The following is a 22,960-nucleotide window of genomic DNA, read 5'->3' on the forward strand; positions in this document are numbered from 1 at the left end:
ACAGTAATTTTCATATAAACTTTAGCCATAGTTTATGTCAGAACCTCCCTCCAAAGAACACAGTAACATTGACAACATGACTAATTAATTTAACTGTCTTGTTCGTAGACACAAGGACTTGATATTCTGACGCCACTGACACGTTCAATGACATAAAAACTTAGTTTTGAGAGATGAACTAAAGATTTTGAGCAAGTTACAGGCCTTTGCAAAAAATCCATAGTGTTTTGCTGTTTGTACAAATTGTCTTGAGAAATGCACACACATATTTGCAAACTTCAATTCCGATCTTAGAATTGTACTAAAGCGACTGAGACAAACTGTAATGTAATTACTTAGCTTTTGAGAAACAGAATACCCAGAAAAATGCACTTGTATAGTCCTCCCACCTGTGAGGTGTCAATGCAAATTACTGACCCGACAAAATGTGGAGTTGCTTTGACTAATGTGAATTACACGAAACCACATCCACACACAAACATGCAAAAAATGTGGAGCAGGGCTTTCAGATGCGCTTGTTAGTTGTGATATTCTATCTGACCAGAAGGGGGCGTCAAACACGAGTTTATGTAAAAGAGATACAGCAAATATTATTAAGGGACACGCAGCAGAACAAACATTTCACTGCGTAATTGCTGAAAAGTGAAATGACACTTTGGAATGCTGTGATATGACTGACAGAACATTTGGGGTTAGTCAATACATAAGCATTTAATAAAACAGAACGTGCATGTGTGTCATTGTTTGTTCATACACCTCCGATGACACATATCACCCTTGTTTATTGTGGGCAAATCAAGAGGACAACAACCTCTCAGCTAAGTTAATGTGACAGCAGGAAGAGGGTGAAGGTGAGAAAATCAGTCCCACACTGGGGCACGATCGCCTTTCTTGTAACACTTTTAATCGAGGGAGTTGATCAGACACACAGTGACCTTTGACCTCTTCCACCAGTAGCAGCATCCCATCGTTCACTTGGCTGGGGAGCTAAATGGCTGCAGGATAACATTGTGCATTCTTCCTCCACGGGCTCTTAAGTTTAGAATCCAAGTAACCTCAACAATGCGGCTGTTAAAATGGTAACAGTTTTAGCTTGTGACAATTTAATGTGTACAAAACGTCAACCTGAACAACAAGCAGACTAAAACAGAGCTAACAAGAGATCAAATTACACTTTACTCACGTAGGCAAATTAACAGAACAATCCAACACACACTGTACACGCAGTAGGAGTGAACTAGATGTATTTAGATGAACGTGTGTGAATGTGAACTAGATGAGTGTATTTCAGGTGAACGGATGGTGAAGCTGCAGAAACCAGTTGAGCAAATAACTGCTGAATGAGGAATAATGACATTTAAAGTAAGTCCCCAGTTCCCTCGTTGGGTGTGTGTAACTCCTTTCTTCTCCTTCCTCTCACCTTGTCAGCCCGTATCTCCTCAATGAGTGCGATGAGGAGATAAACACTCACACAGGCTCCTATTACAGCCACTCAACTGCAGGATCTCTGTGGACGCGTCCTCTGTGGGCAGAGCGTCCAAGAGGCGAATGCTCCTCCAGGACGAGGCGAACCCTCAGCAGAGTTTTGTCTATATGCGTGTGAAGGCCGGAACGAGGCAATTATGTATTATGTCTGTCACAGGACGACGCACGCGGACACACCCACGCACTTCAACAACAATCATCGTGGCTGGCATAGAAATATCATTCTATTTGTATTTACTAAAGATGACAGCACGTACAACGAGAACCCCCGTCTACCGAACCACCGGGGCTGTCGGGACGCTGCCAAACAGGTCGTGGGAGATTCGAAGACATCCGCCTTCACACGGAAACGTTCAGACGCGTCGGCCGCTGACACGCGTCTGGCGGCGAGGCTCCGATCAACCAACCCCGCAGTCACGCCATGCGCAAACAATGCGCGGGGAACGCGTAACGCGCTTCAATGCGGGGCTGTTGTAATTATGCAACGGAGGGGACGAGTCTGACGGGGGAACGGCCTGGAGGCAGTGAATCCTCCTGACAACGCATTTTCCCACAACGGCTCGGCTGGAGGACGCCCCCCGTGTTTACAGATGCTCCAGGGTGCTGGTCGTTTCCCCCAGTGGGAGAAACGCATGGGGTCCGTTTCCCACACTCTTCCCGCCTCGGCCTCAATGCGTCTGTTTGTCCGGCAGATGCGTCGTAAAGATGCGGCCGTGACCGGAACGAAGGCTCGGCCCGATAGGAAAATGTTACGAAAATGGGCCTGCAGCACTCTGTCACTGCTTCACCAAACGTGCACAGGAGCGTTGCTCCTGCTTCACTCGGTGCTTCAGCGAGTCTTTCCTCACGTCGAGGCTTCCACTCGCCGTTTCCTCGCGCTCTCCGCAGCCTTGACTTTATTTTAGCCCCATTCCCCAGCGAGGAGCGTTTTGGGGAGTTTTTTACCTTAAAAGGCCATGTGGAGCCGCGCGCCGGCTTCCTGTGGGAGGGCCTTTTCCTTCCCCGCGCCCATCCTCATCCTCTCCCACCCTCGGCCACGCCCACTCGCGCACACAATTACACACCTTCCATTTTACACTCCCGGCAAAGTGGCGAAATCCAGCGGAGGCCAGATGTGACTGTGCGTGCGTGCGCGCGCGCGTGGGCGAGTCGCCGTGACCTAAGCCGTGACTTAACGCGCAGTTCATGAGCAGCGTGTGCGGACAACAAAGGGAGCTGGATAAATGGAAAGCTAAAGGAAACGAGCGTAGGAATTAAAGGGTGGGCGGGGCCGAGACGAGGTCTCGGGAGAGAGCGCGAGTTACGATAATGAGCGCGAGCAGCGTCATGGGATCACTTGAGGTTAGAGGCTGCGGGTCCGGGCTCCCAGCATCCTCCTCCCCGCTGATAGCGGGTCCGGTCTTTGTCCATATACGGTCTGTGCTGAGAGTCCAGGCCTCCAGCTGCCTGTCAGCACCGTCAGAGTCAGGTCATAATTATCACATGCTCCCCTCTACCTGGCTTCTCTCATCCTCTGAGACACTTGTGGACCTTTATTGTCTCCACGCCCGCTGCGTTAGCGAGAGGTTTATACTTTAAGGCTAAATGAGACATCGCACATGACGTCTTCATCATCACTATGAACTGTGTTGACTGTTTTCAAGGTCTAGAATGAACCGAACGTGTCATGTGGCTGTTCATATTTTCTTGTAACATTGTTGCATTGTATTTGGTTTTGCCTACGAAAGCTCTAAAATAGCAAGCGGCCGAATACCTGCGGCGATACTGTTTGTTACAGATGCAGTTCTACAGTGGAATCAGCTCCCACTGAGCCCATGAGGCCGTGACCTATGAGCGTGTGATCTGTCTGTTACATGTTACATGTGTGATCTGCCTGTTACATGTGTGATCTGTCTGTTACATGTGTGATCTGCCTGTTACATGTGTGATCTGTCTGTTTCATGTTACATGTGTGATCTGTCTGTTACATGTTACATGTGATCTGTTTGTTACATGTGTGATCTGTCTCTTACATGTTACATATGTGATCTGCCTGTTTCATGTTCCATGTGATCTGTCTGTTTCATGTTACATGTGTGATCTGTCTGTTACATGTTACATGTGATCTGTTTGTTACATGTGTGATCTGTCTCTTACATGTTACATATGTGATCTGCCTGTTTCATGTTCCATGTGATCTGTCTGTTAAATGTTACATGTGATCTGTCTGTTACATGTTACATGTGATCTGTTTGTTACATGCGTGATCTGTCTCTTACATGTTACATATGTGATCTGCCTGTTTCATGTTCCATGTGATCTGTCTGTTAAATGTTACATGTGATCTGTCTCTTACATGTTACATGTGTGATCTGCCTGTTACATGTTACATGTGATCTGTCTGTTTCATGTTACATGTGATCTGTCTGTTAAATGTTACATGTGATCTGTCTCTTACATGTTACATGTGTGATCTGCCTGTTACATGTTACATGTGATCTGTCTGTTTCATGTTACATGTGATCTGTCTGTTACATGTCCGTGCACATCGTTCCACTGAGAACCTTTCCAGCGCTCTCCGTTGGGTGATGACTCACTTCCTGTGGCGTCTGTGTGCCATCTGCTTCGCCCGCTGACTCCTCGCCCCGTTCTCCTGCTGCAGGTATTCAGTGTGTCCGGAATGTTCTCGCTTCTGTCCTTACGCAATGAGAAATCCATGCGAGCGTGTCACGGCGCATTGTGTGAGCTCATCGCTGTCGAGACCAGACGCTAATACGACGTGGCTCAACAAAATGGAGGCTTTGTCTAGCAGGTTGGCGTCAGACGTGCGGCTCCGCGATCTCACCCTCTGAACCAGAACTGCAGGATTCTGAGTCCAGGCGGCTCAGCGACAGTCCCTCAAACCTAAACGAGCTGCATTCATTTCGCCGCCTGCGCTGTTTAATCTGGTCCCATTCACGTGCGCAGAGCTCATGTTTTGGGACCTCATGAATTTCAGTGATGACTAAAGGTGTGAGTCCGACGTCACCCAGACATCTGCCTGGGGAGAAGGCACCCAACCCAAGGCCATCGAGAGTCGTGTGTTTTCCTGGAGGCTTTTAATGCAACATTTTCCTTCCATGTTTTCATTTCATCCCTGCCATAAATCCAAAGCGCACGCTTCCATTGGCCTCCTTCATCTCGCGCTTGGAAAATGGACCTCGGCAGCATTTCTGTGGCGGAGCAGCAGCAGTGGGGGGGTCATTCCTGGAACATGGGGAGAGGATGTTGAAAGCTCGGCAGCAGCTCTGAGCGCGCGGCGCAGACCTGCTGCTGGGGCCACATGTTGTTTTCAGGGAGCAACGGGCCGAAGCCACAACAGCCTCTGCCTGTGGAGCGACAACAGCCCGTCGCCTTGAAACGCCGCCAGATGCCAGACAACAGCTGATTAGGGACCGAGCTGCTCCGCGCGCACGTTGGGCCATTTTCCGCCTTCTCCCACTTTTTCCTGGCCACTTCTCTGGTTCCACAGAAGGACAGCGGAGTGAATTATAGCTGAAGAAAACAGTTTCTAAGCTGCCAATAAAAATGATTTATGTGGATGTCCACTTCATTTCATGCCGACTTTAACGTCCAACTATCTGGAAAGGAGAGGAGAACTTTGGAATGAAAACCTCACCTTTCATTATATTTTGAAATACGTGCTGCTGATTAGTGCTGCGCATTCGTTTTTAGGTTTAGACCGATATTTCTCTCATCTATATATGAGCCACGAACGCAGGCTTCCATTGTTATTCTGCGTCTCTCACTCATCAAAGTCTCAGAACTTCGAATGAAGGGACTGTGTGTCATAACTTGTGACACATTTTCCTCCTGACCCTCGTAATCGCTCATGGAACAACCGTGCCGGAACCTGTTGGAGTTACATCATGCCCATAAAACCAAAACAGCTTAGAGATAATGGCACACATTTGCAAACTGAAGCTGTGCCCATTATGAAATTACATTCTAAGTTCTGCTCATTTACCATATTTCATGTACCTGTTAATTTTGTGTTCTCCTTGCTGTGGTTATTACAATGTAGTAGGCTTTCGTACGTTTTCTGTACAGACACTAGGCCTTGGGGGTAAGATGGATGCTGAGTGCCGGTGGGACGCCTCCACTCTCCGCTGAGAGAAGGTTAAATGTGGAAACGGGGCCCATGCGTCTCCCTCTCCTGTTCGTGATCTCAACCCAAATAAGGAGATGAGCCACAGCCACAGGAGGAGTGAGTGGATGGAGGGGAGCAGCCCCATCATTCCTGAGAGGGGACCTGGGTTGGAGGGCCTGATAGGATGGAGTGGAGGGAAGGAGAGAGGAATAGGCAGAGGATGGAGAGAAAGGGGTGATGGGAGGAGGGAGGGTGAGAACCTGAGTGGAGGAGCGGGCGATTGGGGACGGGAGGCAGGTTCTGCTGCAGTTTAAATAACTACCCTTCGAGAGCCGGACGCTCCATCTCCGCTCGCGGCGCTTTCAGGCTCCTCGTCCGCTTCTCGCTTTTGCTCAAGCTGCACGTCTTCCGTCGCCATGGAGGCCATCAAGAAGAAGATGCAGATGCTGAAACTGGACAAGGAGAACGCCATCGACCGGGCCGAGCAGGCGGAGACGGACAAGAAGGCGGCGGAGGACAAATGCAAACAGGTGGGAGCTGAGAGCTGCGTCTGAGCAGTCTGGACCCGGTCATGCTGGTTTGGACCCCTACATTTTTCACTGCAAACTGTAAAAAGAGCTATTTTAAATGATTCAAACTTCTGAACATCTGAAGCAGTTTTACTCTAACTTATCTTGAGATCTAACAGCGATATCATACCACACATACTTTGCTGGAAACCATCTGCAAACACGTTTAGTTACACTACATTCCTCTCATCTACTTTCCTGTTTGACGAGGAATATTTGAAGGCTTTGCTGCTCAAGTCTCAGGGTCTGGATGGTAAATCTACCAAATACTTACAGTGTGTGAAACAACCAAGAGTCCTACACACTGAAGACAAACCCTTGAAGCTGTAGTTTTAATTCATGCACTGGTTTAATAATAACATGGTAACAAACCGTCTTCAACCGCTGCAGCACCTCGGCAGCAAAAAGAAAAAGCCCAGAAAAACGCCCCAGTGGCAGAACGGGCCGGTATTAAAGGTGTTTATGGCGAGGATCAAAGGTAATGGAGTGATCACAGCGCTGTGTGGGGCTCGGCCCGTCCAGGTGATGAGCCCACCCGGGCTCATGATTTGCTCTAATGGGACTAAGTGGTGAGATCCGTCCCTGTGGGAGCGGCTCGGACCCGGTTAATGAGGACTATCTGACAGGTGTGTCCAGCGCAGGAGGCGACACACACACACACGCACGCACACACGCACGCGCACACACACAGCCATGAGCAGCTACAGTGGGAGGACGGGACACACACAGTACAGCCCTGTTCATATGTGTTCTCACCGGGAGCAGCTGTATTTTTAGACGCTAGGTGAGAAAGACAGCGTGGAGTTCAGGGGGATTAGTTCACGGGCTCAGAGAAGAACACTGATTAGGGGGAACACTTAGCCCTGCGATGGTGTGAGACAGGCAGAGAGGATTAGACTCCGCATTCCAGGGTCCATGTCATGAGAGACTGATAGCAGGCCATTACCCAGACATCATAAACAAATTCAGACTTCCAAATCAGCCACTGCAGGAGGCTGGAGGGAAATGAGCGTCTCACTGGGTGCTTTAAATAATAGCCTTCACATGAAATGTGCTACAAACAAATGAGAACTGTGATCAAAACACATTTCTGCAAATGTAGACAGACAGAGCACAGAAGGTGAGGTAAGGTGGACTAAAGGCGTCTCCTGTTGCAGCTGGAGGAGGAGCTGGTGGACCTGCAGAAGAAGCTGAAGCAGACGGAGGACGAGCTGGACAAGTTCTCTGAGGGTCTGAAGGACGCTCAGGAGAAACTGGAGCTGTCTGAGAAGAAGGCTGCAGACGTGAGTGAGCGGCCACAGTACAAACATGCAATGTAACACACACACACACACACACACACGCACACACGCACGTACACGCACGCACACACGCACGTACACGCACGCACGAACACACACGCACGTACACGCACGCACACACACACACACACACACACACGCACGTACACGCGCACGTACACACACGCACGAACACACACGCACGTACACGCACGCACACACACACACACACACACACGCACGTACACGCACGCACACACACACACACACACACGCACACACGCACGTACACGCATGCACGTACACGCACACACACACACACACACACACACACACACACACACACACACACGCACGTACACGCACGTACACGCACGCACACACGCACGTACACACACGCACACACACACACACGCACGCACGCGCACGCACGCACACACGCAGGCACGCACACACACACACACACACACACACACGCACGTACACGCACGCACAGACACACACGCACGCGCACACACGCAGGCACGCACACACACACACACACACACACACACTCACACACACACACGCACGCACGCGCACGCACGCACACACGCAGGCACGCACACACGCAGGCACGCACACATACACACACACACACACACACACTCTCGTATCGCCGTCTCTACTGCCTTTTCCACATTCCTGCTTCCTGTTTTATCTCAGACGTTTATTTAGGTCCGTCGTTGAGTAATCCCATTTATCAGCTGTGTTGTGCCCATGTTTGATTTATCGCTATCAGAACGTGGGGCTAATCTTACCCACAATGCCTCTCTACTGAGACACCAATGTGTCGGCCGTCGTCGATGTGGCCTCCAGCAGACGAGGAAGCTTCTGGTTTCTTTGTTACGAAACACTCCCACTTTCATTTTCAAATTTGCTGTCATTCGATTCCAAATGTGTGGAATTCACCTTCATCTTAACTTCCACTGCAGGACAGTACTCGTAATGAAGATTTTCCACAGCCGTGAATACTTCTACATCTGACTAATATTGTTCCTATAGTGCTCCGAGAATCTTTTTGCATAGACAAATAATCATTTTAGCAAATGTAGCAGAACATCAGAGGCCGTTCTACTGTGGTTACTTATCTGCAATCAGGGAAATAAGATCACATTTTAGAGCTGGCAGCACCACAAACCACAGCCCAGTGTGTCTGACACTGGTGGTTCCTCCAGCGTTTGTGCCTGGGTCATTACTGGTGTGTGTGCGTTTGTTTATGGGTGTGGGAGACCGAGAAAGGCAGAAGATCAGATATGAACTAAGTCCTTATTAGGGGTTACGTCCAGGAGAATGATAAAAGCATGAATCAGCGAAATGCCACTAACCGCAGCGTAAGTCATTCCAGTGACGTGACTGAGCAAAGCGTGTGCAGAGAGAACGCTCCACCAAGATGTGGCATTGTTCAAGCCCTGCGGAGGAAATCCCAGGGAAACGCAGGCTGGGCTCCGCACAAAGGGAAGGGAAGCGTCAGCATAGACAGAGCCGGGGCCGAGGCTGCTGAACTGCCCTCAGCCCGGGAGCAGGCGAAGTCGGGGGTCCGGCGGCGTGAGGACGGAGAGGAGGCGGCTCACGCTTCGGCGAGAACGGGACACGTCGGCCGCAGACAGCGCTGCTGCGAATTCCCCTCCACATGGCGCTTATTAGCGGCGGCAGTCGTGTCATTACACATGTGAATACACACAGGGAGACCTGCCAGATGGAGGGGAGGGGGCTGGGGGGAGCAGAGGCGAAGGCCCAAAGATGTCGATTTTAGGCCCGACGCGCCGGTGTCACATTGAGCTCATTAGGGGCCAAGGCATCGGACAAAGAGCGCGTCTGTGGATCCCGGCGCTGCTGCGCATGAGGTTAAAGGGAGCATCATGTCGGCTCAGCAGCCGTTTGAGGGGAAAGCTGGACGGGGGGGGGGGGGGGGGGGGGGGGGGGGGGGGGGGTCTGGTATGTGAGGAATGCAGCTAAGGCAAACAAAAAGCCCCACACTCCTGTGTCTAATGAAATCAATGCTTCCAGCTTTTCCGCTACACGGGGCGAATCAGACGGAGGGGCTCGAACGGCAGATGAAACAGATTGTGGGAGATTTGTTTTCTTCGCGCTGAACAACTGGGCTGAGTTTGAGCTGGAGCTGTTCTGAGCTGCGCTGGACCCGTCTGCTCCCAGGACCGGCCCGTGGTTAGGAAACAGTGAGGATGAAGGCGGAAAGCTCACGGTGGAGTCCATCAGTGAGCAGGCAGGTGACTCAGGTCATAGTAAGATATGAATCATGAATATTACAACATAAACAACTTTAAACACATGCAAAATGAAGTTTAATAAACCTTAAATGGGCACAAGTCGGCCCCGGAAGTGAAGGATGACTAAATATGAAGGTCATGTTAGTTTGCAGTGAAGTCTGATTCATTCATAATTAAACCCGTAAAACTAAAATTAAATGTTTTGAAATCATAAAATTTCACTCAAATCCATTTTCACATTCAAACTGTTTTAATGAATATTTGCTGATTGTCACATAATGTGTCATATGCACGGATGTGTTCTTGCACAGAGACCAGACACAGCAGCAGCGCTTTGTACTGAGGCCAGAGGCTCAGTACAAAGCGCTGCTCGTATTTCTCATTTGACAGTGACGGAGCTTATTAAAAGTCACTGAATGACCACAGAAGACATAAAACAATTCAATACCAAACGGCACTGAGTGATCAAAGACATGCTACACGACTATAAACAGACACACAACAAAAGCACAGCATCAAAACAAAGCAACACATGCTCAAAGGCAGAATCAAAGATCTGGTATCAGAAAAAAAAATCACAGCAAAAAACGAGACAATCATAAAAAGAGAAAAAAACAAAACAAGTCAATTTATTATAACCAGTCAATAGACGAATGATGTACAGCTTAACTGAAGCAGCTCACGTTTGACAATCAACGGTGTAGAATTGAATGAACTAGACTTTTTAAAACTCGTTAAAGGGGAAGTTGATTGTCAGATAAACAGTGAGAACCCGTTGTGTGACGTTTACGCACATCGCGCACCAATAAGTGAAAGTAATTCACCGCGTCTCTCCAAAGCAGCGATCACATCAGTCAGCGGTCGTGGAGGCTACGCGCGCACACGCGCACGCGCGCACGCGCACGCCCCACCCTCGCTGACCTCATCCTCCCATCCTCTCTCCTCCTCCTCCTCCTCCTCCTCAGTCTGGCGCTCTCCGCTCCGCTCGCCGCGCAGCTTTTCTTCTCCACCTCCTCGAGCTCAAAGTGTCCGGACCAACTCCAATACTACATTCCCGAGGACAACTTTATCTGCGGCTCGTGAACTTCCCACCTCTCCAGAGCTGAAGGGACGCTCGGAGAACACCTGGACACGCGTACTTCCTGGTTATATAACTTTTTGTTGCACTTGAGCGAGTCCCTCACATTCCAGAGACTTTGACTCCGGACGGACTTCGAATTCGTCTTTTCAAACCCGTTTTTTTTCATATATCTTTTTTTTTAAGTAGATCAAATACGCGCACTGCGTTTTTTTTGCACAACTCTGCGTTCGTCTTGACTGTGCGTGTGTTTATTTTTTACCACGTGTAGCCTTAAGTTAAGTCACTAAACAGGCAGCGATGGCAAGTGTTACGTCCCTGGATGCGGTGAAGAGGAAGATCCAGTGTTTGCAGCAGCAGGCCGACGAGGCTGAGGACCGGGCTCAGGTCCTACAGAGAGAGCTGGACAGCGAGCGGGAGAGCCGGGAGAAAGTGAGACAATCTAAACCCTCTCGTTTCTGTCCCCTCCTCGCAGCTACGTTCATTATGTGCGCCCCTTCGCCGCGTCTCCGTCGTTAGTTCGTGTCATTGATTCCGACTGTGCCACAATGCAAGGCGTTGGTCTAATGAAAAAAAAAAAAAAAGTTTGGATTCCTCCAGGTCTGTGCGCATGCGCATACGGGCCGACTTTCAGGCCGTTGTACAGCGACCGTGAATAACGTGGACCACGTAGACAGCGCCGAGTCCACTGAGTAGAACTGTCTCCATCTTTCAGGCTAGTTGCTCTGATGCTAATCATCTTAGCGGCACACGCTGCCGCTGTTCACATTAAAGGGATAATGCCGCAGCTCCCGGGGGAAATTAACTTTTTTACACTCTTAATGATTTGCCCACCGGAACTCGAGCGCGGTGGACGCGCGCCGCCTGCGCACATCATAGGAAAATACAGGGCTCCTGCCCTGTTATTAGCAAGTCAAAGGAAAAGAACGCCAGTCTGTCCTAAATACCACTGCAACCAGTAGCAAAACTTTAATGGTTTAAGCTTCTCCACTGCAAAATGAACTGATTTGTTGGTCTCCTGTGGCTGCGGCCCGATTATTTTGGTGTTTTGCACAGATGCTCTGGCAACTAAGAGGAGAGGACTGAGGAGCCTGTGGTGGACAGTATCTGGACCGCACTAATAACCAGTATAAGGAATGAATTACTCATTAATTACCTAACGAGTGTTTGTTATTTGCACAGCGGGCATCAGTTGTCGTGGCTAAACCTCCACTAATGTGTGGCTGCTGAGGCTCCTGACTCATACAGGTCTCTGGAGCTCAGGCACCCGCCCGTCTCCAGACTGTGCCCCAGACCACCACCCTGGTGGTGGTTGTAGGTAGAAGCGCCCAGCAGCACAGCTGGTTGCACATGCTCCTTTAGGGCATGAGGTGATGATCATGACAGGACGGGGGAGGAGGAGGGAGCTTCACGGGGCGCGTGAGGGGAAGGTGTGGCAGCTCAGACGGCGACGGGCTCAGCCTCACGCTGTTGTTACAGCCTGCCTATTAGGTAAAAGGCCACACTTTTAATTTGACTTCTAGGCGTTTGCTGGGTAATTATAGAAATATGACCACCACATTACTGAGATGCAGGTGTGCGTGTATAAACAGGTGAAAGAGAAGTGCCCGACTTGTGCTATGAGACAGGTGTAAAGCTCCTTTTATTTAGCCTCTGCGTATGGAGGCTTCCCAGTCCGTCCTGACACATGCTGATAACCACAAGCCTCTTATTACGCCGTATTTAAATGCTAAATGAGCTGCGTTGACATGGCTCATCTTCACAGTGTACATGTTGCATTTCATCCTTGTCAGCGTTAATGTGCAAAAGTAGTTTCAGCTGTCACACATGTTGCGTATGCAGTCCAGCGGAGCTTTATGTGGCGCGGTCGGTGTGGTCCCATGTGTGAGCGATTAGAGCAACCTGGGCTCATTCCCAGCTCCACGCTGTTTGGTGCATAGGACCTTTTCGTCGGTGCGTAAAGGTGGTGAATCAGTGCATGGAGCTGAGGAAGGGACGTGGCTCTAAATGCACCGTGCTGCTTCAAATGCGGCTTTGGCGCCTCGTGAGACGTTACTCAGCTGTGAGCACACAAACAGATTTTACATATTTGGAATAGACTCTAAACAAGAGCAGTCATTTAAAAAAAAATGTAAGTTGTGGTGTCAGCAGAAAGCGTCGTTGCTATGGTGATACAGCAGTTTGACATACAGCATACTGAAAAGGTTCGTGGCGTAGACTCACGTCCTGAGGCAGACAGAAAAGGGAAGTGAGAACCTCCACTGGGATGAAGCTCCCATCCCCCCGGCGTACTGTACGGTCCCTCCCAGGATGTGATCCAGCGACTCTGGTCCAGAACTTCCTGTTCTTCTACTCCCAACACTTCCTGTCCCTGAGCTCCAGCCCTGATCAACAGGAAGATTGTATGACTCTTGGTTTCTCAGCTATCCTCCGATTGATCTGCAGCCTCATTATAAAAACAATAGGCACAGGGACACGCTTGTTTCATGACAGCATGACGGCTGGTGACAGGAAGTCATTTAGACTTCATTTATTCTGCTGGAGGCGTTGTGCGTTCGCTGCTTCGCGTGGTCAGTGCTCAACCTCCAGCGTTACTTCCTCTCCCTAAGAATAGAGCTGTTCCAAATGTATTAATACCTTACAGTCACTGGGATTCTGGGCCGTCTGTGTCACGTCAGTGCCTCGTGATCTGGGCCAAGGTTCTGGGCTCTCGCTATGAAGTTACTGAGACCTTCAGGGATGCATTCGAGGTTGTCATCACACAGGCCCCTCGCACGTGTTAGCGTGTCACTGCTAGTACCCCGACAGGGAAATGGTCTTCATCAGCACCGACAGAACCGAGAAAACAGTTTTACTGCCAGAATGTTTACTTGACCTGCAGCCAGTTAACGTCACCTGCCCTCTATTTGCCCACAGGCCACGCAACAACACCTTGTTTTCCAAAATGCCTTTAAGATTTATGTGAATTCCTGCACAGCCGAGGACGCCTGAAAAGCTTCTGCTCCACGTACCTGCTGTGGATTTCTAAATGGCCACAAGTGGGTTGCACACGTCTCACTTAAGTATGTGTCAGATTCTTCAGGGCCTCGGAGCGACTCGAGATCTGCCAGTGTAGAAAATGGCAACGCGTTTAACGGGCCTCTGCTGCGTATCGTAACTCGCTCAACAGCCGCACTGGACCGGCTGCAGCCGCGTCCGCCGGGCCAGAGCGTTCTGGACGTCCGTCGGCACCGAGGGGCGCGAGCAGCAGGAATAACAGTGCTGTGCAGCTCATTGGCCCACTGCCCTGAATCAGCCGCTAATGAGAGTCCACCTTCATTCGTTCTTGAGCCTGACTCAATGCGCTCAGGTGTCGCTCCACTCATTCCCAGGTGTAGCAGAAAAGCAGTCAGAGCTGAATCCAACCTCCATAGTGTTTAGGCAGAAGGTGATTTGGTATTTTCCTTTAAAAGTGTTGTTCCCACCATGGCTGAAAGCAGAAACGGGCCCAGGGACACGCTTGGTGGGTAGTTCACCTTTTGAAAAGCCTAGGTGTTACTTATTAAGCCCGTACAATAGGAGAGCCGCATTATCTGTGTGTGTGTGTGTGTGTGTGTGTGTGTGTGTGTGTGTGTGTGTGTGTGTGTGTGTGTGTATGTGCGCATGCGTGGTTGTCGTCCTGACATTCCGCCACAAACACTCTCCATGGTTTGTTTTACCATATAAGGCGGTGCAGCCGGGGAATGCAAAGTGGGTGCCGAAGGAAGGGGGCGTGGCCTGCAGGAACGCCGGCTCTGATTGACAGCACACGGAGGAAATGAAAGGGTGTCAGACAGCTGGCACCGCTGTCATAACTCTGATATGTCAAGGGATTCAGTTTGTCTGTCACACACACACACACACACACACACACACACACACACACACACACACACACACACACACACACACACACACACACACACAGCACCTCCCTGGTGGAAATGAGTGAGATGCAGAAGTGAAGGCATTTTAACACGTGCTTCACAAACGACTTTGCTTTGTCACGGCTCAGCGCTGCACTGCTGTATACACGCCCACGTTTCTTATGCGTGACACAAGGCCGTCTCTGTCTTTGGGAGGTTTTCCCCCTCATCACTGTGAAAATCTGATGCCAGATCAGACACCAGGTTTTGCTTGTGTATGCAGTCACTACCACCATAGTGGTATTTAGGACAGACTGGCGTTTGTGTATGTGTGTTGCTTAACAACAGACAATACAATGGGCAGGAAAGTGTAGGTGGTTTCTATGTGTGTGTGTGTGTGTGTGTGTGTGTGTGTGTGTGTGTGTGTGTGTGTGTGTGTGTGTGTGTGTGTGTGTGTGTGTGTGTGTGTGTGAGAGCGTCCGGACCTGCGCTGTGACACCTGCAGATGACCAGAAGCCATGAATAGCATGTTTGTCTGCGCGCAGACGGTGGTTTCACAGGACGTGACTTCACTCGGGGCTCAGGAAGCGGCGGTATCTCCGATTCCAGGCTCCGGCCGAAGCGGCTCAGCTGTCGACAGACGCAGACCCGCGCCTGCCTGATGAGGTTTCAGGATGTTTGGGCTGATTTACGGCGCTTCATTCATTCTGCGTCGCTCGGCCTTTTCCTCTAAAGGCACGTCCGCGCTGTCTGGAAAGACGTTTCCTGTCTGGTATCGGCGTCCAGTGACAGATCTGGGTGCAGTGGGGCGGAGGGAACCGTCAGCAGTTTAAGATGACATGGATCTTCAACATTGAAATGCTTCACAGAGGTTGTGTCAGCTGCCAGAAAGCAGACAAACATGCCTTTCAGGAAAACAGAACTAGAAAGCACAAGCAGACTTCACATCACTTTTGACTGGACTCTCGTTCCGCACCCTCCCCCTCCCATTTTGGACGCCTTTATCTCATCAGATGTGAGGCACAGTGACTCACCTGCTGGACTGAGCTAATGAGTCACTGACCTACTAACTGGTGCGACTGTGCTGGAAATAATGTGCGTTTGTCCAGGAAAAGCAGCGCCTGCCTTGTTTTAGGAAAAAAGGAGTGGGCCGGCGTGGTTTGAGTGGGAGGTCCAGCGTGCCGTTATGAAGTGCGGCGCGGCCTGGCTCTGCTTGTAAACGCACACTTCAACACTGGCCGCTCTGTGCCGTGACAGAATTGTGTTGGACTCAATGAACGCGGCTCCCGAGGAGGTGGCGGTGGGACGGGGAGGAAATGCCTGTGTAGCTGTGTGTTTGCTTTCGTTTTGCCCCGCTTGCCCTTTGTTTACCAGGGGCAGATGGGAAGGAGCTCTGCTCAGTTCTGCCCCCGCGCTCGCCGGAAGTTTTCACAAGCGGTTCATTCAACTCCAAAGTCCCGTGACCTCCAGATATGATGCAGGGTTACACTGTCAGCGGTTACTATTTATGTTTGCTGGGACCATTCACTGGAGGCGGACCCTGCTGTTCCTCTTATTATTCAACTGTTGACACAAGCAACCCCAGGGAGCGCGAGCCGAACGGTTTGCAGCGTCTCACTTTACACGGCGCAGGCGCTGCTTCGCTTGCAGTCCGACTTTTCAGCGTTAGGTGTGACTGAGCGATAAGGCCCCAATATCTGACCGTAGTCATGGCAGCGGCCTTCTGTTTAGGTGATGCCTTTTAAAAGGAGGTATTTTATCAGGCCCAATTTCAATATAAGAGTCCTACAGGGACAATGGCCTCAGTGTTTGCGGAGCCCAACCTGGCTGCTCGTTTCCACTGGTATCAGCTTCTGAGAGAAAGAAGCATTTTCTGTTTTCTCTGGAGAAATATTTATCTCTGTATAAAAGACCATGTAATTTACACGAGAATTTGTAGCATAAATCCCATTTTTAAAACCGTGTTTGGGTTTAGACACTGATTGCAGTGATGATCAGGGATGCGGAGGCTGCACACACACCTGATTCCTATTATTGCAACATGAACACAAACTGTGTGCAAATCAATAATACTACAACCGCCGTGCTGGTCTCTCTTCCTCCGCCTTTCACTTCTGCTCTTTGTATCGTGGCTGGTAAAAACACTGTCACACAGGTGAATGAATGACCGACGCTTTCTGTCCCTCCCTCAGGCCGAGGGTGATGTAGCAGCGCTGAACCGTAGAATCCAGCTGGTGGAGGAGGAGTTGGACCGGGCCCAGGAGAGGCTGGCCACGGCGCTGCAGAAGCTGGAGGAGGCTGAGAAGGCTGCAGATGAGAGCGAGAGGTCGGTATGCCCACGCCGGCTAGTTCGCCGCGACAGCTGCATTCAGACGATGACACAATGGCCTCTCTCACATGAAATCACTAAACGTGTCTGTGTCCTGGGTGACCAAGAGGGATGAAGGTGATCGAGAACCGAGCGATGAAGGATGAGGAGAAGATGGAGATCCAGGAGATGCAGCTGAAGGAGGCCAAACACATCGCGGAGGAGGCTGACCGCAAATACGAGGAGGTGAGGAGGAGCCGGAGGAGCCGGAGGACAGGCTTAAATTGACAGTCGGCACGTTTGGGTCCTGAATTTCCTCCTCGAGCGCTGACGCTTGTGGTCGCAGGTGGCTCGTAAGCTGGTGATCCTGGAGGGGGAGCTGGAGCGAGCCGAGGAGAGGGCCGAGCTCGCGGAATGGTAAAAGCCCTGAACTCGCCAGCACCGCCGGCGCGGACGCGTCCGTCGCCCTCACGCCACGCTAACGGCTGCGTTTGTCCCCACAGCAAAGCCAGCGACCTGGAGGAGGAGCTGAAAAATGTGACCAACAACCTGAAGTCCTTAGAAGCCCAGTCTGAGAAGGTGAGTGCCGTCTAGCGTCTGAGTGATGGGCACTGGATGTTCAGGTGGACCCTGAGTCATATGCGGCTGTTAGAGGGTGTTTTCCTTGGCTCGTGGCATGAGGTGTTCTGGTGCAGCCAGTAGGGACCTGCCTCCTGTGTGTTTACCACAGTCATGTTTACCACATTCCTGCCCAGGCACGGGCAGGCAGCATGACAGCATGGGAGCTCTCTCTCCCTCACCAACGCATACCTCTGCTTTGTTCAGTCAGGTCGTCCTGTTGGCATCGCAGCACGACGTGCTAACAGCAGCTTTCCACCTCGCCTCTCAGGCCACCTCCCTTTTTACATATCATCTGAAGGGAGTGGTGTCATAGCTCATGGTTCATTTGTAATGGTTGACAGTGTGTGTGTGTGCGTGTCTGCATAGCTAATTTCATGTGCATTTGTTTGTATTGCTTCCACAGATGATCTAATAGTGTTTGTTCTTGCCTTCCGACAGTACTCAGAAAAAGAGGACAAGTACGAGGAGGAGATCAAGGTCCTGACTGACAAACTGAAGGAGGTCAGATCCGGATGCTTTTTTTCCTTCATGTGGACAGTTCAACCCAAAACTCTCCATCTGACATTAGAACACACTGTTTGAAAACACGTACATGTATTTCAATGTGACAGAAGGCAGCGTTGTTACTGTAGTGTAGCATATTATGCTGCACAGTCTGTCTGTGTGCATTTTGTATCCATTTCTACACAAATGCTGCTTCTGACGTGCGACTTCTGTGTTGCTGTCAGGCTGAGACCCGTGCAGAGTTTGCAGAGAGGACAGTGGCCAAACTGGAAAAGTCTATTGATGACCTGGAAGGTATGAGACCATGTTGTAGATTTCAACCAATTGTTTTCACCAAGACATATCTCGCATTTACATTACATTTTAGAATGTCCCTGCATTAGAAGACCCGCTTGTTGACCCACAGATTTAGTTCAGCATAATTCGATCTAGGTCATAGACTAACTCATTACAACCCAAATGTGCTCATACACGACCACATGACGCAGTTTGACACAGATCCCACAGGGCGTGTCCCGTTTTAGCAACATGTAGATTTTTATTGTGGAGGGAGAAGGTTTCGCTGCCGACGGTATGGAAACCAGTAACACAAGAAAACTAATACGACCCTTGTTTGTAAACGACGGTCACATGCAAATAGAAGAGAGTGTGCTTTTACTGAGCTGTTGGTGCAGTAGTAGGTTTAAATCAAAGTCCACCCAGTCTAAGAGCTGTGAATCATTGTTGCTTCCGAGCTTTCACTGCGTCTTTAACAGAGCCTGACCTATTTCTTGTCTTCTCCTTCCTCCCTCTGCTCTGTGCTTCCATCTCCATCTCCCTCTCTCTCTCTCTCGTCCCACTTTCGGCTCGTTTGTCTCACTGCTGTCCTCGGCACCTGCCTGTGCCTCCTGTTGACCCCTGGCCTCCAGATGAATTGTATGCTCAGAAGCTGAAGTACAAGGCCATTAGTGAGGAGCTGGACCATGCCCTCAATGACATGACGTCTCTGTAGACTCTCACTTTCGCTTCCTGCTTTGAACTGTCTGACTGCTCATCTGCTCTCTGCTGATCACATGTGCCTTCTGCCCCTCTTACTATGCAAAGAACAATAAATTAAACATTTCTTTCCTACTTTGCAGCATTTGTCTCTGTGTTCTTCATTATTGATGCACTCTGTGTCCCCTAGTAAAAATTTTATTTCCATGCACTGATTTTTGCAATTACGGAACCAACAGTTTGCTCTTGTACAACTGGTTGTTTCTGTATATTGAACATCTAAATATCAGCGGGCTTAAGGTGAGATTTACTCTGGTTGTGGTGTGAATTATTGCGGTTTCTAATCATTTCTAATCTGTTAAAAGCTGTTCATCTTCATGGCGTTTCTCTAATTTTCATGGTTTCTGAAATTACTCGTCTCTGTGTTTATGCCAGAACGAAGCCCACGTAGTGTAATCTACTAACCGTAGCAGAGAATAACAGTCAGCATGTCGCGCATGGATGAGAGGCACAGTGTTGCGGTTTGAGCTTTTACATGCGGCACCAAGTTAACCAAAGCAGTTATGCAAAACATCTGTCCAGTAAAAGCGTGCTGTGTGCAGTGTTTTAGGGGCTCAGCTTGACAGACCTACAAAAGAGGGGAATTAGCATCACAGCACTTTTTATGGCAGTACTGTGTGATGGTCAAAAGTTCACCATGTCACTTTTTCTTCTTGTCTCCAGAGAAATTATCAACTGCCAAAGCGGAGAATGTGAACATTCACAAAACCCTGGACATGACCCTGCTGGAACTGAACAGCTTGTAAAGGCAGGGAGAAGAAGCTGGAGAGGACGAGGGTGTCATGTAACATTCCATTAAATGTTCGACTCCATTCCACATTTTGGCTGTTAAATCTTTATTCCCAGCATAAAAGGGGATTAATTTAATGTGTATCCCTCAAAGGCACAATTTTCTCTTTTGTAAAGATGGGTAGTCGTTTTAAATCCATCGCGTTTTTTTTTTAATCTGCAAATGATTGCGGGAATTTTTCTCCAGAAATTATTTTTGACCATATGTTTAGAAGAAACTGGCAATTTATAAACACACCTCAGACCTAGTCACTCAACCACATATACAGCCTCATTATTGTGTCTCATTATTTTAACTGCTGGAACTGAATTGGACTCTGTCCATACAATCGTGTCTTAGAAGTGCCGCCCAGTGGTGATGTGACGTCGCCCAGCATTTTCATGTTCCACCACATTAGGTGGCTACGGGTTAGCAGATATCCAGCTAATCCTGTTTTATCAGTCCCCTGTTTGTGTTCAAACATCATGACGGTCCGCTGGACAGGTGACGTGGAACGTGTCATTCATAGATACGTTAAGGCACACGCTGCTCAGTCACTTCAGGCTCATTTACATTTGGTGAAAGAGTAAAGACTCCAGTCACGTTGTTTTGAGGCCTACGAGTCTTTACACTGCCTAATTCTTCTTCTACTATCCGTTTGGTGTTGGAATCGGTGCTGAGAGCTGAAGCAAGCAGATAATGAGCATCATATACCCGGACTACCTTTCCTTAAGCTTGACCTGACCACTGACACCTTCTGTGTCATTGCCAGCAATATGCCACAATGTAGCCAATATTTACCAGAGTTACAATATAATGTCTTAAGAATCCCAAACCACTGGAAACTCAGTCAAGTTTTATCAACCATGGATACTTCTTGTATATAGTAGAATAATGTTAGGTATGTGCTTTGATTTTTTTTTTGTTGAATTACACCACTTCCAATCGCCAGGGGAACTCTCGAGACCAAAGAACGCACACAACAGGCAATAAATCCATGCAATATTTTATTCTTTCTTTGTGACGATCGTCGTGGTTTCACCTCACGCCAGGGCCATGATAGCGCCTCAAATTTGAGACCATTTAAAAATATTTCATTTGTCACATGCCCAACTCTATGTCATCCTAATAAATGTTTTACAGAACACTTGACTCGTGTGATTAGTCTCAGCATTGTAATAATTTCATGTTTCCTTTCAATATTTTAGTAGATCATCATATTGTTTGATTTCCATTGAGAACGATCAAAGCTCATAGTACTGAATGTAAATACTCTATTAGATTCTTTGTCTCTTTACTGAGAGGTTCCCTCCCTGCTCTGTCACATTAAACCAACCTATGACAATTCACTTTCTCTCCTCGCTCTCAAGACAAAGAGGGTCCTCTCCTAAGGTTTACGTTTAAGTGGTGAAACAACCACAATCAATGATGGCGTTTCAGACCCAGACTTATTTATCCATGGTCCAGTTTGATGCTTATCATGGACGTTTGGCCCACTTCTGCTCAGGAATATTTCCGTCTGAAGGAGCAGCCTAAATGGACGAAGATCACAAATATTAGCATGTGGACACAGCAGTGCTCTAAACATACACTCAAATATTAATGCATCCACCTATTTATGGACAGTATTGGGGAACATTTGCATTATCCACATCTATTGCAATCTGTTCTCACCTGCAGTCAGTTTGCCTTTGCCCCCTCGTGGCCGGCAGAGGATTAGAGAGCAGCTGGCACAAGGAACCACAGTCTGGACATGGCTGAAGATGGTGGTGATCTTATAGCAGCCTGGGGAGCATTTAGAGATGATTAGGACTTTAAACTCTAAATCAGAACCCCGGTGAGGGAAGAGAGATGAACTGAGAGCCCTCACCCATGCACTTCACATCCATGAAGTAGGAGTTGGGGCTCTGCACCAGCCTCTTCTTCTTGTGCCTTCTCCTCTCCTCTTCAAGGCTGGGGTGCATGAGATCTTTGGCCAACTGTGGAGTAAAACAGATTACAATCACAGCCTGTTCCACTGACGTTTATTTGATAGTACTATATCTGCTTATTGCTATGTAATAGCACAGTGCCCCCTATAGGCTGATGAGCGAATTGCTAGATGGAGTAGCTGAAGACATGTCCAGGCAAGTTCAGGCATCATCTCATACAACGACTTATATCGTCCACACTGGACACAGATTTGCTAATTTTAATAACACATTTAGCATTTCCACACTACCTGCCTACATTACCTCAAACCACTGATGTGATCGTTCCCTGTTATTAGTTAAAAAAAGCAGTGTTTTTCTGTGAGGAAACAAAGATGGATTCAGACCACATACAATTCCTTGGTTGTCCTGTGCAAACTTGGCCATTAAAGCTGATTCTCATTCTGATTCTCATTGTGATTCTGAGAACTACGCAGCCCTCTATCAACTGAATTATTCTATGAGCTTTACTTCCCGACCATGCAAAAATATTATTTAGAACAATAAAAAAAAAAAAACTTACAGACATGTCTGCTCAGGTCACTCAGTTTTTTTCGTCCAAGGAAAACGTGCTCAGTGCGCTTTTCTCAGCAGATTCACCTGTGATCTATTGATGCTTTAAGAAATGTGAAGTGAGACAGAGTGGGCGGGGTCTAAGGAGTTAGGGGAGGAGCAACAGTGACGACTGGCTGGACTGGCGCACGTGCAACAGAACTGGCATCATTAAAATTCTTAAATGTGTTATTGCTTATAAATAGCATATTCAGCACAGACCAGCTGATTTGATTCATTTACGATACCTGTTTGATCACGTACCTTTAAAGTTAAGCCTTCAGGGCATCGACACCTAAACCAGTCCATCAACTGTTTAATTTGCACAAGTACATTCCTATTTATATTTCAATTACAGTTTTAAAGAACTAGAGGTAGTGTTTTATTCAACGCTTATAAACAAACCTTTCATCATGCTAATATGTGGAACATAAATAGTATTGATATATTATCATTATAAAATATAATTATTGATAACTAATATGTTCCATTATACTGTGTAGATTAATCAGCTCAAGCTTCATCAA

General features: G+C 48.6%; 2 protein-coding genes across 5 annotated transcripts; one reads left to right on the forward strand and one right to left on the reverse strand.

Moving 5' to 3' along the window:
* The first annotated feature begins 5,859 nt into the window (after positions 1-5,859).
* Positions 5,860-21,056, forward strand: tpm4a (tropomyosin 4a). 4 transcript variants are annotated; one of them, XM_029146480.3, is made up of 9 exons: positions 5,860-6,123; positions 7,320-7,445; positions 16,867-17,000; positions 17,111-17,228; positions 17,329-17,399; positions 17,486-17,561; positions 18,042-18,104; positions 18,332-18,401; positions 19,806-21,056. In XM_029146480.3, the coding sequence occupies exons 1-9, from the start codon at positions 6,010-6,012 to the stop codon at positions 19,886-19,888; spliced, it is 855 nt and encodes a 284-aa protein (XP_029002313.1). In that variant the 5' UTR covers positions 5,860-6,009; the 3' UTR covers positions 19,889-21,056. The 4 variants fall into 4 exon arrangements, with proteins under 4 accessions (XP_029002313.1, XP_029002312.1, XP_029002316.1 ...); XM_029146479.3 differs by lacking the exon at positions 19,806-21,056 and adding an exon at positions 19,016-19,222; XM_029146483.3 differs by lacking the exons at positions 5,860-6,123; positions 7,320-7,445 and adding an exon at positions 10,676-11,222.
* Positions 20,906-22,562, reverse strand: LOC114853281 (40S ribosomal protein S27-like). The gene is made up of 4 exons (XM_029146485.3): positions 22,405-22,562; positions 21,782-21,890; positions 21,586-21,696; positions 20,906-21,443 (listed from the first exon to the last, which is right to left on the reverse strand). The coding sequence occupies exons 1-4, from the start codon at positions 22,408-22,410 to the stop codon at positions 21,415-21,417; spliced, it is 255 nt and encodes an 84-aa protein (XP_029002318.1). The 5' UTR covers positions 22,411-22,562; the 3' UTR covers positions 20,906-21,414.
* Positions 22,563-22,960: the final 398 nt, after the last annotated feature.

Source organism: Betta splendens, chromosome 4 (genome assembly GCF_900634795.4).
Source record: "Betta splendens chromosome 4, fBetSpl5.4, whole genome shotgun sequence".
Lineage (NCBI taxonomy): Eukaryota > Metazoa > Chordata > Actinopteri > Anabantiformes > Osphronemidae > Betta > Betta splendens.